The following is a 19,819-nucleotide window of genomic DNA, read 5'->3' as shown; positions in this document are numbered from 1 at the left end:
CCATAGTCACGAGGATTTAAAGAAGGTTTAGCAATCATACCATCAATGAATCCCAACTTGTTACGCACATTCAACGCCATTCGAATCGATCTCCTCCAAGAATGAAACTCAGATGCAGTAGTGAGACGATCCGAAACCAAAACAAGACCAGGATGATCAGTATTATGAAGATAATAAGGATTATCATTCTGATCAGCCTGATAACGCGAGGGATCGGAGAAATCGACATTCGCCGACGGTTGATTCAACAGATTCACAGAGCTAGGGTTCACCATCTTCAAGAAAACACACTCAAAACGCAAGAGAGACTGGAATCAACACTTCGCCCAACTCAATCAAAGAAGATGAACCAAAAAGAAGTAGTAAAAGAGAATCCGAAGAAGAAAATCGCCAAGAACAGCGATGAAATCAAAAACAAATCGGAGAAGACGATTGATCGGAACACTCATCGGAGAATAACGAAGCGAAATATGAATTTGTTGTGCTCTGATAGCATATCAATGTTCTTGATTCTGAAGTAATCGAAGAACGAAAGAGAGAAAAGATTCAGAGTTTGAGAAGAAGATGAATGCAATAGTTTGTTAGATTCAATCAACGTAACCCAAAATTTGTTACATGGTTCAATATATATAGACCCATCTATTCACATAACTGGTATCAATTAAATATAAACCGGACTTAACCTATGATCAAGCTAAAGGAAACTTAACAATATGAACCAGATACTCTAATAATAAGAAGAACATTTTTTTATTGTTGTTTCATAACACGCTGTTTAGGATAAGTGTAGTTAAAAGAAAACTTTCAACTAATATATAAATAACTACTATTTTATAACATATATGAAATATGCTTTAAAAAATATTTAATTACATTTTTCAAACTGTAACAAAAATTGCCGTTGTTAATTGAATATGTTATTTGCTTCAGCACAGAGGCGGACATTTTTTTTTTGTCAAAGGCACAGAGGCGGATCCAGTAGGTATAGCATGTGTCCCACCCTGACTTGTTGTTTTACTGTAATTATTGAATTATCTCTTAATTAAACACTAGTTATAAGAAATAATTGCATGCTCCATACTAAAAACAATTCTGGATCCGCTCCTCCTGAAGTGCACCTACTATTCTATGTTTTATTAAAGTTTCAGTATCCTTTAGAACCGGCCATAATCACGACTACACTAGTAAACGATTGAAACGGCTGAATTCATACTAGAGTAGTTTCACTAATCACTATCATTACGTATTAATGAGGTTCTTATTATAATAGTTTATAAAGCACAAACAAATGATATATAAGCTCCTGTAGACTCTCCGATATATAGTTACGTAGTTGACTTGAGAAATAATTTGGTCTATAAGTAGCACATACACATTTTCTAACTATGCGATTATCTTATAAGACAAAAGTTTTAAGAATCCTTCTTCAGTCGATCTTAAAATCCGACAACCCAAAAGCCTCATCATAAGCATAAAGGTTAGTTAATTCAATTAATTTGATGATTAGGCGTTCCAACTGGATTATCTTCGGTTCTTATGCGACAAACGTTTAATCATTTGCTTTCTAATTAAATATATATAGCTACAATGTTTGTTATTGTCTTTGTAGATAATCTAGAAGAAAAGTCAATGTCTGGAAATAACCAGTTAGGAGTGCTCAAGGCACTCGATGTAGCCAAAACACAGCTTTACCATTTCACGGCAATTATTATCGCCGGTATGGGTTTCTTCACCGATGCCTACGATTTATTTAGCATTGCATTGGTCACAAAGCTTTTAGGTCGCATCTACTACCACAAGGCGGGTGCAGAGAAGCCGGGAACACTCCCACCAGAAGTGGCGGCGGCGGTCAATGGTGTTGCTCTATGTGGGACACTTATGGGTCAACTATTTTTTGGGTGGCTTGGAGACAAACTTGGCCGGAAGAAAGTATATGGAATCACTTTGATTATGATGGTTGTTTGCTCTGTCGCCTCCGGTCTCTCGTTTGGAAATAATTCAAAAGGCGTCATGACCACTCTTTGCTTTTTCCGGTACTATAAAGAAATTTAGTTATAACTACGACTAGATTTTGATTCGCGCATCCGCGTAGATGTATTTTTCAAAAATAAGTTGCTATTTGTTTTTCATGTCATTATTAGGACTGAGCAAAAAACCCAAATCCGAAAAACTTTATTATTAATAACATATATATATTACTAATATGGGTGAAAAACTTTTAAAAGCTAGTGGAGTATTGAAACGAAAAAACTAATAATTATATTTGAAAGCGAATAGTTTACACTTCAATATGCTAAAATTATTTATTGATCTAAATTGTGTATTTTTGGCAACTTTGGAATAAGGTTTTGGCTAGGAGTTGGTATTGGAGGTGACTACCCACTCTCAGCAACGATCATGTCGGAGTATGCGAACAAGAAGACTCGTGGTGGGTTCATCGCGGCCGTGTTTGCTATGCAAGGGTTTGGAATCTTGGCTGGAGGCATCGTTGCACTAGTACTCTCGAGTATTTTTGATTACCAATTCCCGTCGCCCATCTATAGTGTAGACCCGTATGCCTCGACTGTACCTCAAGCTGATTACTTATGGCGTATCATCCTTATGATTGGTGCTCTCCCCGCAGCGATGACCTATTACTGGCGAATGAAAATGCCCGAGACTGCTCGTTACACCGCTTTAGTTTCCAGAAACATCAAACTAGCTGCACAAGACATGTCGAAAGTCTTGCAAGTGGATCTTAAAGCTGATGAAGAAATTTCTGAAAACAAGGTAACAGATCCTAAGCTAAACTACGGCTTGTTCTCCAAAGAATTTCTTAAGCGCCATGGACTTCCTCTCCTCGGAACTACATCCACTTGGTTCTTGCTTGACATTGCGTTTTACAGCCAAAACTTATTTGAAAAGGATATATTTTCTGCCATCGGATGGATCCCAAAAGCGGCAACGATGAATGCCATCCACGAAGTTTACAAGATTGCTAGAGCGCAAACCCTCATTTCACTATTCAGTACCATCCCAGGTTACTGGTTCACCGTCTTATTCATTGATATTATGGGAAGATTCGCGATCCAGATAATGGGATTCTTCTTCATGACCGTGTTTATGTTCGCTTTAGCTTTGCCTTATGACCATTGGATCAAACCAGACAACCGCATTGGATTCGTTATTATATTCTCCCTAACTTTCTTCTTTGCAAACTTCGGTCCGAATGTAACTACATTTGTTGTACCTGCTGAGATATTCCCAGCAAGGTTGAGATCTACATGTCACGGAATTTCAGCCGCGGCAGGAAAGGCGGGAGCTATCGTGGGTGCGTTTGGATTCTTATACGCGGCTCAGTCAAAGGATAAGAACAAGACAGACGCAGGATATCCACCGGGTATTGGTGTCAAGAACTCGTTGATCATGCTTGGTGTTATTAACTTTGTCGGTATGCTCATGACATTTTTAGTGCCAGAATCCAAAGGAAAGTCTCTTGAGGAGCTTTCGGGTGAGAATGTGAATGATGAGACGGCTTCATCCAAGGCCAGTCTCTCCAGAAGAAACTGAAGGGATACCGACTTGTGGCTTAATCAAAATTGTGTAGTTATTTTTTTTTCATTTGATTTCATGTAAAATTTGTTGTTTATATTATGTTATAATTTTTTTGGAGAAATTACTTAATACCGTAGGTTGGCTAATACTTTAAAAATACTCTAACATTAGAGTTTAAGATATTAAATTATTTTTAGAGTTTAGTATTTAAGGGGTAATGTTGGATTTATAAACCATTATAAATGATTAAACATTTATAAATATTTAGAGGGTTAGTTTATTATTATTATTCATAAATTAGTGTATTTATAAAAGTGGTTATTCTTTAAAGGTAAATTTGAAAAGTGTATAATGTTTGTCGTATAATTAGAATTCTCTCAACATATTTTGGTGACTATTAAGAACACTAAAAAAAGAAAAAAAAACAATATAAATAAAACATTATGAATAAAAGGGAATAGTTATGTTCTATAGTTCTGTAAGAATAGAAGAATGAAAAGGAACCATGTATCAAATATTTCTTATAAAAAGGAAAAAACATCAATTCACTATTTATATTCATTATTTTTTCAAGGAATATGATATATACTATAGATTTTACCCACTTTCAGCAATGATATATAAGTATTAAGAACTATCTATGTTGTTTTGGAGTCTTTTTAGCACTTTTACAGGCTCATGAATGATTTGGAGAAAAGCGATGATTTGGATGCATTTTGGAGATAAAATGAGAGGAAGCTCGAAGCTCACCATTGAACAAGTTTGAGGTCGACATTCAGAGTCTTCCATCGATCGACGCACACTCTGTGCTGGCGATCGACGGCGAAGCGCGCAAAGCCCAGCCGACTTAAAACCGAAGTCAATAAATAATTACGGAAATACCCATGGCCGACTTTTAACCTAATATTTATGTGCTCTGTCATTTTTCTAGGCACCACACACTTTCTATTCTATTCTCATTCTCTAGTTTTAGACAGCAAAGGTTTTTAGTAGATTTGGAGAAAAGTTCCAAGACTCCTTCCGAGATTTGTATTGGAACTCCAGTATTTCTAACCTTAATCTATTTATCCATTCTTTTATATTATTTGTTATGAATTGCTTTGCTATGTCTGAGTAGTTCATCTTGTTAGGTTTATAGTTCAAATAGGATTATGGAGGATTACCCCAAATATAGACTGCTGAGTTGTTTGTGATATCCATCACTTGAATTGCTCCCATTGCATGTGTTCTAGAGTAGCTAACTAGAACCTTGATATTAGGATAATTAGGCGCAAGCGGAACATGGTCTGTTACCTAAATTAATTCACATTATGCTAGGATTGCTAGAAACAAGCGACAGCTGATCTAGTTAAACTTAGTGAGCATAAGTCAAACCCGCTCGGTGAAGCTTTCTGTAAGGATCATCGATCGACAACCCTCTAGTTGTATTGATCGATATTCTGAAATGTGTATCGATCGATTATCCATTTATAATATTGATCGACACTTTCTCCAGATCAATAAACGACAGTTGAGATCTGAGATCCAGACAATAGATATTTTAAACAAACGGAAGTTGAAGAATATTACTTCTTTTTAGTTCTAGAATATCCAATAAACTACTCTTGCTTCTATACTGTTATAATCCTGATTACCTGGATAGAAACCCTAAGTCTAACGCTTTCTCATAATTGTTTACAAAACATCAATCCAATCAACCGAACAACTGCCTTTTTCACCACTGAAATTTACAATTTACTTAATTGACCTAGCTTAAATCATAAACTGTTTTAAGATCTTTTATGTGCCCAGCTCCTTGTGGATTCGATCCTTAAGTACTACAACTCAACCTCTTATTTAAGAGAGTACAAATCACTTAGGGTAATTTGAGTGATATCAGAATATGAATTCATCTTCATATTAACCTTTAAGAGCAACTTTTTGAAATAAGAGATCGATTGCAGTACTTAAGAATCGTATCCACAGAGACTCGATATCTCACACAATAGACTTTAGCTTCAGACATGCTAGGTTAAATAATATAAAACAGTAAATAAAGAAAGAGTTGAACAAAGTAGTTGTTCAATTGATTGATGAGTTGTTTGTTGTAAGGATGGTTGCTAGACTTAGAGTTTCATTCAAGTTATAAGAACTCAATCTATAGATGTTAAGGGTTGATCGTAGAACTCGATATCTAATGCAAAAGACGACCAGCTCTCGCTGCGAGTCTAATCTATTGACTAAGTCTTTGTTCCAATTCTCGTATGCGCGTAGGTATCTAATCCAACATGATTTGGGTTCTGTTAATTGACTGCACTCTCGTGCCTCTCAATTGTCCTATGATTCTAGGTTCAAATAATCAGTCACGCTCTCGTGCTTTTCTAGTTATTATAGATCCTAGTGTTATAAGCCACCATGGTGTAAGATCTATAGTTAACCTAGCAATACTATAATTCAGAAGTTCATTCAAAACCATAGAAAATCCCTAAACCTAGCAGGCGGATCTACTCAGACATGATATTTGTCACATAAATCATAGAATGAATAGATGAAATAGAAATAATAATAAAACCAAAACCAATGGAGTTTCTCTCTTCTCTACAAACCTAATGGTAAGAACAATGAATAGAATAAAGCGTAGCCGTCATTAATGGCTTAAAAAACATAAATAGGGTTCTGAGTCGTCCAAGGGTATCATGGTAACTTGAGGTAACTTCTTGGCTTAAGTCGGTCATGAAATAGGCTCGGCCCGCGTTCTAGCATCACCATCGATTGACACCAAGGCTGTGTTTTCGATCGACATTCCTTCATCTCTTCGACGGCTTCCTCTCGTGAGGCAAACTGGTCACTCTTCAGTAAAACATGCACAACTTCTGCTACATGATGCTGATTGACCTCAAACCGGTGGTATCGTAAAGCTAACTTAATCACACCATGGAAATGTCTCCATTCATAGCTAAACATATGACGCGTTTGTGCAGTTCTGCACCTCAAAAAGCTCCAAAATCACCAAAGTTCTCCAAAACGTACCTGAACCTGAAAACATTCTAAGACATACTTCAAACCCATATAATATTCTCTGAATAGGTCATATACCATGGTCTAAAAGTGGTAAAATCCATAGTATATCACGGGTACCAAGCGTAATTTCAATCGTGAAGGCGGAGCCTCCTTCCTCTAGCAAGAAAAAGAAGCAGAAAACATCCGGATTGGCCACTATGGCTTCGCATCAGTCTCCTCATTGTTGTTGGGGTCAAAATCGGTTACGACGGAATCAATGTCAAAAACTTCACGAAAGGCTATTTGGATCAACTAGTCTGCCTTCATCCCGTCCTCGTAGCTCCCTCCTTCGGGATTAGATCAAACCTACTCTTATTTCATCTCGATCGACAGTCCGCAAGAACTCGTTATCTCGTATGGAATTCGAATTGATCGTATAAAACGGAAACGGTTAACCAAACACCTTAAACTGCCTCCAATATACGAGAAATTTGAACTTTCTTCGGAATCAACGTCATTTCGGAAGCGCACTTTCGATAAATCGTAAAAACGATTAAGTCGGAAAACGGCCCGAAAGGGTCCAGAATGCGGCTAAAATCTCACTCACAATTTTATACGAAATTGAGCCCAATCGTTATGACGGTTTATCTTTTATTCTGCAGGAGAAGATAAATGTCAAGTTCGGAGGATAAATGTGAAGTTTCCAAAGATAATCACGAAGATCGAAAGAAAATTAAATATTTCCGCGAAGCGATAAACTCGACCGAGAGCATGAAGGGAAAGAGCAAACCGCCTCTAGGAGGATTATATAAGGACGTCGAGGTTGAAGAGGCAAAGAGACAATTCTTTTTACTCTTAGAACTCTCTGCACTTAGAAACTTTAGACATTATTCTCGACATGTTATGTTTCTATGACTGGCACTAGATTACTAGACGAACTCGCAAAGGCGGTTGGATCTCCTTTTCTACTTTTTCAATCGAACTACGTTCGGCATGATCCTCGAAAGGGGTAAATAGGCAGACTTTCATAAGGTCCAGTCCGAAATCAATCAAAACCTTTTTCATATCTTTTTCGTCTTCTGTTATCGAGCTGCGACTCAACTAGGTTTAAGGTTTTAGGTTGCTAGAACTAAATAATTCGCTGACAGCTCTTGCGGCCGAAGCTTTTATAATGTCTTGTAATGATCGCAACGCTCTTACGCGGATTCGAAATAAGATCTACCTTTTCTATAAATTCATTTTGTTGTCTTTTCATATTTTCCGTATTTATTTGTTCACTTGTCGTTGGCTCTCGGAGAGAATCCAGGACCTCAGGAAAAGTTAGGGTTCTTGACTTTCCTCCGATTACGGAAATCGACGGTGAGAATTTTGGTTCCCACAATTGTGCTCAGTATTCTGCTGGGCAAGCAAATATGTTGGCCAACCTTAACACCTAGTTGTTACTTTGGATACATCTCCTTTTCCCGAAGGTGGTCCCTTAAATACGACCAGCGATATCCATGGTAATCTTCTCCGGGTATGTCATATCTCTGTCATTGTGTTTCTGATTTTGATTTCCTTGCATAATATGTCTCAGTTTTATCAGCTCGGGAAGAAGATGACTTTCGAGGTTTCTGCTGCCAACCCGGAGGAACTATAGGATCTATCCCAAAAGCTGATAAAGGAGAAGTACAAGGAATCACTAAAGAGAAGGAGATTTGGAATATCAAGCTGAAATAAATATTGAAGCTACTAAGACTTTCGGATGAGATGACCATGGCAGTCAATGGTGCAAGCATCGTGGCTCGGTTAGAGCTGATGAGGGAATGGTCCAAGCAGCAAACATGTAGTTGGAAGCCGGTAGTGGAGTGTTGAATTTTATTAAACAAAAATATTGTAATGGTGGAAATTGAATGAATGTTGAATTAATATGTAGAAAGAGATAAGATGATGTGGAGATTTATTTTCTTAACATCTCATTAATTCATTAATTTAAATCAATCACTAGAGTTGATATATACACAAAACATCAATAATAAACAGACTCAAATACGAAGTCATAATTACAAAGCCAAAAATTAAAAGGAAATGATGAAGAACTGAATTTCTACGATGCTTTGAGAACCAAAGCCTTACTCGTCAAAGGACTTTAAATTTGTTTATTTTCTTCTCCAGAATCAATTACAAAACAATGAAATCGTTACTCCTGGCTATCTCCTTCTCCTGATGAAATACCATGGTCTTCTAATATTATTGATGATGTTCAATATTTTTTATGTTGATTCTTCGGTTCTCCATAAGTGTGATATACTCAGATCTTAAATTCTTTGGTTAATACACCATAGAACTCTTTGAAATTATATCCCGTTGATTGAGATTTTGAATACCGTGCACATGAAAGATTAGAAAGATATTTCATGGAGATAGCGGGTTCATTATGGTTGATGAAATCATAAAGACGACTCATCTCATTAACAAACCATGAATGAATCATCCCCCAGATCGGAGGAAAATATCGGAAACATAATTGTTTCCTTTTGACAAGCAAGAAGTCATTAAACGAGACAAAAATATTTTCTTCGAAGGTTGTGTCCTTCTTCTGATAAAATAACATGGTCCTCTAATATTATTGATGATGTTTAATATATTCTCTTTTGTAAATTTTTGAGTCTTCCATAAGTAAGATAACCTGAATCCCAAATTTGTTGGTCGATACACCATAGAACTCTTTGAAGTTTATACTCAATTGATTGATATTTTGAGTCTTGTGCATCATGAAAGATTAGAAAACAGTTTCATGGAGATAGCAGGTTCATTATGGCAGATGAAATCACAAAACCAACTCATCCCAATAACAAATCATGGATGAATAATCTCCTAAATTAGAAAAATATTAGAAACATAACTGTTCCTTTTGACAAGAAATAATTCGTTAAAGGAGACTACATAAACTATTTGATTTGATGGATGTGTAATAATACCTCTTAAATTCAGATATGCAAATGATAATTTGAAACTAAGATTGTACAAAAAGTACTGAGGGACATGAGTCTGCTGTAAATCTGATCGCTACAAGCATCCAAAATAGAGAAAGGATCAAACAATTGTCTGATGAAAAGAAATCACACCCATTGCAATTATTGTAGAGAATGAAACTAACAAGAGAGTAGAACGAGAGAGAGCCACCAGCAAAATGATTGCGGCCTCAATAGAGTCAGGAAAAAAACTATGTTGATCGCCTTTAGATCACAAGAAAAAAGAAGAGAAAAGTGGTTTTGTCTGTGCTATGATGTGGAGAGTCAGAATGTATAAAAAATATTGTAAATATTGTTTAAAATTAACAATTGTACATAGTTTAACTATTTGAAATAGTATCTTTTGGGAAGAATCAATGTAGTATGGTGGAAGCTTTCTTTTATTGTGGTACTCGAATACAAATCACAAGCACGTATTCTTATTTTTATTTTATTTTGAATTTTTTTTAATTTTAAAAGCAATATTATTTTTGGGGTTTTAAGTTTCAAGCACATCTGCAACCATTGTACATAGTTTAACGATTTATAAAAAAGGACATACCTCTCTACGATCCTGTGAAGATGTTGTAACCTTTTTCTCCCTTTCTCCGGTCTAGCGAGTTCGAACTGAGTGTCCGAATGGAGGAGCGGGAAAAGTGTAGTTCTTCTGTACTGCATTCACCATTCACTATTTTCTGTTTGCAAAAGCAGTTCAAGCGAGAGATCTGCATGCAGTTCAATATTTTTTGTCTTTTTGTGGAAAAAGCATCTCACCCCCCAACATTTGGTGGTGTTGATCTGTTTTTTTTTGTTTGGTCAATAAATAACTTTGTTACAACACAACTTTAAAAATATATTTATCTAGTTTTATGAATACAATATTTTTATTTTATTTTATTTACAACTTTAACAATACAAAATTATCATTCTCTACTTATTATTTTTTGTCATATAATTTTTAATTGTAATAAATAAGAAAATAAAAGAAGTATATGTATCTTATAAAACATTTAAATGCATTTCGGTCAATCCTATAACATCTAAGATATTTGTTTAGATATCTAATTGTCATTTTTATTGTTTTAATATATGATCTATAGTTTTGAATTGATTTTGTCATTCATAAGTTATAATAAATTATTTAATATGGTTTTCTCCTGCATGATCCGCTTGATCTGCACTTGTCCCGCTTGATCTGCACTTGTCCTGCTTAATCTGCATGATCTGCTTGATCTGTCCTGCTTGAACTGCTTTTACCATTCGAAGCATGAGGCTAAATATTCATTCTTCCATTCTTCATATGATATGCATGCTGCTATGGATTCGTTAAAACTCAATCGAGAGATATTTTAAACGTAGATCGAAGGTCTTCAGTCGTCGGTACTGCGTGGAGCTGCGGTGAGGATGACAGAATGCTTGGCTAAGGTAGGGTCATATTTTTTGAAGATATCATTAGATCTGTTTTTCCTATATGAGATCTACAACATTTCATTTTTCACGGAGGCTCATGGTGACGGGAGGTCCCTCATTCATCATGGTTCTATCCTCTGCCGAGGCAGTGATTGCTTTTTCTGGTGGTTCTGTCAGGAGGTTCATCATGGGGTTGGATTTGTTGTGTTAGAGCAGGAGATTTTGTTCGTGTCTAGCGCAGTTTAAATCTTTGTGCTTCTGGTGTACTTCTCTGGCTCGAGGTGGAAGGTTATGGTGGAGCTGTATTTAGTTCCGGTCTTGGGAGGTTCAAGTATGTTCAGAGAGTTAGGTTCACTGATGTGTCCAGCGCCAGATGGGAGATCAATGAACTTTTGACCGAGTGTGTAACCACATGGGGCGGTGCAGGTGCTTTCACTCACGACATTATTGGTCCTTCGACACCTCTCGTTATGTTTCTTTCTTCGCCAAGTTAGATTATGTTTGTGTTTGGGTTCTTCTTGTTGAGTCTAGTTGTGGCTCTCTTTTCCGTTTCCAGTTTGACTCCGCTTCATCTTTGAGTTCTTGTTGGCCCTTTTGCAGCAGTCTCTCTTCTTGTAGTTGATTATTCTTTGGAAGTCATATCTAACCCCTTAATGCAGCAAAATGAAAAAGACGTTCAATGGGTTTACAGTTCTTGGTTTCTTCCTTCTGGTTGTAGGGATTGATCATATCGTCTTACAAATGTCTTCGGTACAAAGCGTTTATTTACTTGGCGTCCTTTCTTTTCAGATGTTGATTCTGTTCCCGCGGTGTCTTGTTTCCTTTTCATTGCTAGTCAGTTTAATCATAAATGTATTGTTACAATTACATGGTTTTTCTTTATGATGGGTGTATTAGTTCCCTTTGTTGGGTCGTGGTTTCCGGGATATATCTGTATTCCACCAGCTTAGGTATCTGTATGGGTTATTGTAAAATTGTGTTGTTCTAATATAGTTTCATTTTGGAAAAATATCGTAGTTGTCTGCAATAGTATCTTTTGGGAAGAATAAATGTGTTATGCTGGAAGCTTCCTATTACTATTTGAATTCAAATCGCAAGCACATCATCTTATTCTTTATTTTTTTCAAAAAAAAAGGCATAGTATATTTTTTTTTGGATTTTAAGTTTCAATCACATCCATAAACCATATAATTATGTACAAAAGCAATGTTGGTTTGTGTTAGCTGTTACATTTTTTTCTAGAATTAAATGCGTTTAATGTCTCACTAGATGGTTGACCAGTATGATTGTACATGTATAAATGTTCTATGTTAAAAATAATATAATTGTTATAAAAACAAATATAATAATTTTTTATACAGACAAATATCTGACTGAATGTCCACTATTTTTAGGATATTTTTAATTAAAAATATTTACATTTAAAATGTAATAAACTTTTTATATTAAATTTGGAAGAATGAAAACAGAAGAAGTCAAAAGATCAAAAATTTGCGAATCACGGTCAATGAGGTTCCATGGACAGGTATATGTACATAGTTACGAGACAGGCCTTGAAAGGCTAAATCATGATAAAAAAAAGTGTGTCGAATAATGAGTTTGGGGACGCAGATTGACCCGGTTACCAGTTTTTGGGACACAAATGACACATTCTACCATAGACGTGTTTTCAGAATGTTGTAGTAGGAAACACCTTTGTAAAGAAATCAGAAGGATTGTCGCATGAAGTTATATACTTCGTGTCCACTTCTTGACTTTTCTCGAGCTCTCATATGTATGAGAAAATCTTGGAGGAATATACGTTGTTTTGTTGTTCTTGATATGGCATTCTTTTGAGTTGAGCGACACAAGCCAAATTATATTCAAACACTTTTGTTAGTTATTTTTGGTAACTATTCCGCTTAATTATTGTATGTGATGACACATTGACCTAAACCATACACATTCTCGACATACTTCGTGAAGCACAATAGTTTATGCATTATTCAAAAAAGTCACAACCAAAGTTTGTTTCTAGGAACATCATGAGATTTCGATTCCACCATAGTAAAACATATCATGTTTGCAACCATATGGAGATTTGATAAGTATCCAACATATGCAAAACTAACCACACCAATCTCATGATTCTAGAATAAATTAAGCCTAAGTCAACTACCTTGGATATGATTTATTCCGTTCCAAGGCATGTGAGTATGAGAATAACTATATCTTGCAAGTAAGTTAGTAGCAAAGGCAATATAAGGTTTTACTACAATTTTCAAGATACATAAGCCCACCAATAGCCCTCATATAAAGTATTTCTGGACCTATTTTCGGTATCGTCACACGGTCTAAAAGCATCTTTCTCAATATCGAAAGATCTATTAACCATTGGAGTACTCACAGGAATTTTTTATCCATATAAAGCGTCTGAATATCCTTTTCGTATAATTTGATTGATGAACAAATATTTCTTCTTGGAAATGCTCAATTTAGAGCTCAAAATAAAACTTTCTCTTTCTGAGATTTTTCATTTAGAACGCTTCTTTTATAGGAGTTCATGCATCATCCTCATCCTTTTGAGTTCCAATTAATGGAATGTGTAGTGGTGATGTGCAAAACCATTTGGAGATGAGGACAAGTATCCATATGAGATGAATAATCATCATCTTTAGCATTTGAATGTTTATATGAGACTAGAATTAATAACACCTGATTGAATAACAATTAAATTAAAAAAGTTAAGAATTGTGTTAAATACATCAAAGGTTCAAATCCAATTTACCTATCACAACCATACATCGCAGAAGTGAAGAGTTACTCTCTTTTGACATAAAATCAAGCATAATTAGTAAAATCAAGTTTTAACATTCTCTAGATATCTAAACATGTAAAAGCACACAAAAGGAGGAAAAAATTTGATAAACAAAAAAATCAGAAAATATTCGATCCTTGCAGACATACTCACAAAGCCAACGAGGAGAATAAAAAAGTTTAAGTTTGACAAAATATGGCTAGATAACGAGGAGTTAAGGCAAGTCATTCTCAAGGGATGGAAATCACCTGATCTTCCTCCTAATGCGACTATAATGGAACACATTTCGAGTTGCCGCAAAGCCTTGAACGAATGGAGGAGACAACATAATGTTAATTCCGCGAAATTGGTGGAGGAGCTTAAGGAGAAAGTGGAGGGCCTATATGCTGATGATAATGCTACAACTGAAGTGATTGCAGCAGCTCTGAAGGAACTATCCGATGCTCTTAAAGCAGAAGAAATGTTCTGGAAACAGAAGAGTCAAGTGTTTTGGCTGCGTGAAGGGGACAGAAATACAAAATTCTTTCATGCTTTGACGAAGCAAAGACGGGTACGGAACAAGATAACGCAGCTCCGGGATGAAAATGGTAATGTTGTTGAGGATGAAGAAGGATTAGTAGCCATTGCTACAAGCTATTTTAGACAGATTTTTGAATCGTCTAACCCATAGGATATTGAAGAAGCATTGGCTCAGGTCCCAAAGACGATTACTTGGAGCAATGAATGACAATCTGACAAGCCCGGTCACTGAATGGGAGATCAAAGTAGCGCTTTTTGCCATGCATCCCGAGAAGGCCCCAGGCCCAGATGGGATGACTGCGCTTTTTTACCAGAAATTCTGGGATATTGTGAAGGATGATTTAACTCATATGGTTAATAAATTTCTTTTTGAGGGGACTGTGGCAGCGGGCTTGAATGATACGAATATATGCCTCATCCCGAAGACTACAAAGCCTAATGAAATGACCCAATTTAGGCCAATTAGCTTATGTAATGTAAGTTACAAGATAATCTCTAAGGTCTTATGCCAGAGATTGAAGAGAGTACTGCCAGGCTTGATATCAGAAACTCAGTCAGCTTTTGTGGCAGGACGACAAATCTCAGATAATATTATGATAGCCCAAGAAATGTTCCACGCCCTGAGAACCAAACCAAGTGGTCGAAACAAAAGGATGGTTATCAAGACGGACATGAGTAAAGCATACGACAGGATGGAATGGTCATTTATTGAGGCTGTCATGCGAAAGATGGGCTTCTCGGAAACATGGATCACTTGGATAATGCGATGCATTACGTCGGTTAAGTACAAGGTACTTATGAATGGACAGCCAAGAGGAAATATTGTTCCCAGTAGAGGCCTACGCCAAGGAGATCCTTTGTCTCCTTTCATTTTTATTCTATGCACGGAAGCGCTCGCTAGCCTTCTCAATCATGCAGAGAACCAAGGGAAGATAACGGGGATGCGCGTAACACGCGCGTGCCCTTCGGTATCTCACCTTCTCTTTGCTGATGATAGCCTTTTCTTCTGTAAGGCGGAGCCCCGTGAATGTGAAGAAGTAATGAAAGTGGTCAGGAAGTATGGCAAAGCATCAGGTCAATGTATCTACTTTGATAAATCATCCTTACTCTTTGGTAAGCGAATCAATGCAAATAGTAGGCAAGGGATTAAAGATGTACTTGGAATCCAAAATGAAGGAGGAATGGGAACCTACCTTGGTATCCCAGAAGACATAAGTGGGTCTAAGTGCAAGCTCATTGCGTTTCTCAAGGATAAGCTAATGCATAGAGTGAATGGTTGGATAGGTAGGTGGCTATCAAAAGGAGGCAAGGAAGTACTGATTAAATTTATTTTGCTAGTGCTCCCAACTTATGTAATGTCTACTTTCCTTCTCTCCTTGGAGATATGCGAAAACCTAGCAGCGGCTATTGCTAAATTTTGGTGGAGCTCAAATCCACCGAAACGTGGAATGCACTCGGCGAAATGGGAAAAAGTCTGTCTACCAAGAGAGGAGGGTGGGATTGGCTTTCATTTGATCCATGAGTTTAATATGGCTCTTTTGGCGAAACAACTATGGAGGCTTGTCCAGTTCCCTGACTCTTTGGTTGCCCGGGTTTTGAAGGGAAGATATTATAGGTTGTGCTCACCACTAAGTGTAATCCCAGCTAGTAGCCCATCATATGTGTAGACTAGTATCTCGGCGGCAAGGGAGTTGTTGATGATGGAAATCAGACAGAAGGTACACTCAGGATATGAAGTCAAGACCTGGCAGGATCCGTGGATTCCAACGGTACCGGCGAGAGCAGCTCACTCTGTGGCCCCAGTTATGAACCCCAACATGAGAGTGAGCGATCTTATTAATCAGGAGTCGAAGGATTGGGATGTGAGTCTTTTGGAGAAAAACGTCAATCGGGATGACATACCTCTTATAAGGAGCTTAGCCATAAGCTCGGCTCACTGACGGGACACATTTTGCTGGAGCTACATAAGAAATGGATAATACACAGTCAAATCTGGATATTGTGTGGCTCGGACTTTATTAAAGACAGAGGAAGAAAAGGAAGTCGTGGAGCCAAGTATTACTGAGCTTCAAGCCTTTGCTTGGAAGATGAAGGCACCGAAGAAGATATGTCATCTTATATGGCAATTGTTAACTGGTCATGTGGCAGTAACAAGAAACTTAGTAAGACGCAAGATCAGGTGTGATAACTACTGTCCAAGATGCGGAGAACCTGAAGAATCAGTAACCCATGCCATTTTTGAGTGTCCACCAGCTATGCAGGCCTGGTTATTATCATCAACTCCAACAAGTCAGAATTTGTTTCCAGTATCAAGCGTCTACACGAACATGGATTATCTATTCTGGAGGAAAAGCATCATTGACCCAGAACAAGACATGGATCCTTATCCGTGGATAATCTGGTATATCTGGAAGGCTAGGAATGATAAACTCTTTAGAGGGATAGACAGAGACCCATTAGAGCTGGTTAGATATGCAGAAAGTGAATGCCAAGCCTGGTTTGATGCGAATGAAGTGCCACAACTAGTGATACAGGAAAACAACACCGAGGAACCCCAAGTCTTAAGCTTGGGTAATATATGCTTGTTAGATGGATCATGGACATCTACTGATCACTTTAGTGGATATGGATGGGTGTGGATGGACAATGGGAGCAACATACAGCTTATGGGGACCAGAAATATCACTAGACGCGAATCAGCCCTGCATTCGGAACTTGAAGCACTGCGGTGGGCAATGGAGAATATGCTCCAACATTCGACATGTCAGAGTTTTGGGACAGACTGTAAGGACCTGATCGCAATGTTAGAGGAACCTCATGCTTGGCCAAGCTTTGCGACGGAACTGGAGAGGATAGAGACGCTTCAAATATGCTTCCCGGAATTCAGCATCATTCATGTACCAAGAGCGCGCAATCAGACTTCAGACTTTTTAGCTAAAACTGCGAGATCCTTCCATAGGGAGTTACTTTTTATTGGTTGTTCTATTCCGGTCTGGTTACCTAGACCACCTCTAGCTTGAGTAATAGAATGACCTTTCGACGTCAAAAAAAAAACAGAAAATATAATTTAAACCAAATGGGAAGAGAACTCCGACTGAATGGAAGCAAAAAACAAAACTGAATAAAACTTTTTCTCTCAAAGATCCAAAGAGATTGAAGCGAGAGAATCTAAAATCGAGTTTTGTTTATGTCAACTAATAATTTGATATTACTTTTTAACAACTTTAATTTGATATTCATATATTTTAATAATTGAAAATTTTACGCGATTTCAAAATTTCTTGAAAAAATCAGTTTTTCAGTATCATTCTTACCTTTTTTCTCTTTAAAAGGCATGAAAATATAATTGAGAACAAAAAATCAAACCAAAACTGAATTGAAATATCCAAACTTGAAACCGAACTCAAAACTGAACCGATGTTCACAAATAACCAAGTGATTCATATATTTCTATAACCAGAAACCAAAACCAAAACGGAACCACAAACCATATAGGTACCCTAATATATATCTAAACATAGTTTATATACCTACAATATCAATACTATTAAAAGGAAAGAAGTCTAAAAATATCTAGCTATAAAAGTTGTTTGGACCCTTTCATTTAACTCATTATTTTTTGGTCTTACCTTAAATTTATCCTAACAATATGTTACCATATATTTCTCTAACAATAATTTAGTCAATTCTTTTATTTATTTAAATCTCACTCCTAAATCATAATCATTACTATTACTATATTTATCATTTTGATTTTTAATCATAAAAGCATTGAAACTAATGTTTTATATTATCACTTTTATCATATAATATATGATTTAAAGCAAGATAAATTAGAAGACATATATGTGTACATTCTAACTTCCTCTTTCGTTTATAATAAAGTAATTATATAAACTTTCCCACTAAAATCTTATATCATATACTAAACTTTCAACCGTCTATAGTTTGATAATATTTTCATATTTAAAAATGATTTTTCTGAATATTCATGTTACCTTCACAAAAATGAAGAAATCCATTGGTTCTATTAAAGCTAACTTGACTTCACGATATCAGTATTGATTATTCAAGATTTTGAAAATTATTTGTTTAGATATTATACGTTTATATACTTTTCACTTAAAACGAATCAATACTATTAAAAAAGAAAGAGTTTAAAAAAAAATCTAATATAAAAAAGTTGTTGGAGTTATGTATAACTATTTATTATTTTTCTGATAATACATTAATCATTCTAAACATACAATATTTTAAATATTTTTAACAGATCTTAATATTATTTCTTATGATACTTTTACTCAGAAAAATATTAAATAGTAAAAAATATTTCATCAACCATGTTTTTGTACAATAACGTTAAAAATCTAATCAAAAGGTTGTTGGACCTGATACGGACGTAATGGGTCCACATCTGTTCGGGTATTTAAGATCCTAAAAGAATTTGAAATATATGAAAAATCTGAAAAATATCCGAAACACGAAAAGTATTTGAAACTCCAAACAAATACAAAAAAATTCAAATACCTAAAAATTTAAAATCTTATTCAAAATCTGACACGATGAACTGAAAATACCCAAAATTTTATCCAAATACCCAATTTTTTTTTTTAATTTGAAAAATTTACCTGAAATCAAAACTCTAATCGTAAACCAAAAACTTAAAAACAATATCCATAATACCAGAAACATATTTGGAATATCCAAATATACCTAATAAACACATTTATGATCTGGTCTAGGGTAGGATCCGGACTCAAACAAATACATGCGGGTCAAAAAAACCCAATAGATTATCTTTTCTAGACCTGAACTAAACCTATAATTTTGGGTCGGTTCGGTTTGTTTTTTTGATCCGGATATAATTCTCATGTCGAAAAGAAACTTACATAAAAGTGTACATATAAAATCTCAAATAAACTAATTTGTAGATTATATACATAGCTGTTAAAAATTATGTTTTTTGATATAATAAAACTTTGTATTATAATATAGTCCAACAACTCCGCGCTTTCCAAGCGCGGATCAAAATCTAGTTAAAGTTTTAATATTACCAAATGTTTTTAAAATACCAATTATATACTAGCTACCAAAAAAAAACTGAATTACCCAAATATTTATTTATCAAAAATATTTTAAAATTACATAAATTATCTGAAAGAATCAAATTATTTGAATAACTTTGATCGGAAATATTTAAATATATTTGATACCCGATATTTAATATGAAAAAACTGAAAAAATCTGATTTTCAACAAAAAATATCTAAAAAAATATACCGAACTGAAATCAAATTGAAAATGAAGATTTTATCGGATTTTTGCAGATTCCTAATATTTTACCCGAACTAAAGTGAAAATCGAACCCGAAATGAAGCCGACTCAATGTTCATAAATAATCAAAATTTCATGTGTCGCTAGAACGAAAAAAATCAGAATCCAACCGAACGTCGAGGACTAGTTAAAAATAATATAAAAAGACGTCAAACATCTAAATAATCTTAAAGCTGGCCCATAGGAGCTCAAAGAGATGGGCCGGGCCATTCTTGATACTAATTTGTAAGTAACTAGGGTTTCTGCTTTGTAGG

General features: G+C 35.7%; 1 protein-coding gene across 1 annotated transcript; it reads left to right on the top strand.

The window, feature by feature from the left end:
* The first annotated feature begins 441 nt into the window (after positions 1-441).
* On the top strand, positions 442-9,446 carry LOC103848822 (probable inorganic phosphate transporter 1-3). Its single transcript, XM_009125647.3, has 2 exons — positions 442-2,033; positions 2,346-9,446. The coding sequence occupies exons 1-2, from the start codon at positions 1,588-1,590 to the stop codon at positions 3,547-3,549; spliced, it is 1,650 nt and encodes a 549-aa protein (XP_009123895.1). The 5' UTR covers positions 442-1,587; the 3' UTR covers positions 3,550-9,446.
* The last annotated feature ends 10,373 nt before the right edge of the window (positions 9,447-19,819 follow it).

This window comes from Brassica rapa, chromosome A02 (genome assembly GCF_000309985.2).
Source record: "Brassica rapa cultivar Chiifu-401-42 chromosome A02, CAAS_Brap_v3.01, whole genome shotgun sequence".
In the NCBI taxonomy this organism is placed as follows: domain Eukaryota; kingdom Viridiplantae; phylum Streptophyta; class Magnoliopsida; order Brassicales; family Brassicaceae; genus Brassica; species Brassica rapa.
Note: the sequence above shows the minus strand (reverse complement) of the source record. Positions and strands in the feature narration are given on the sequence as shown.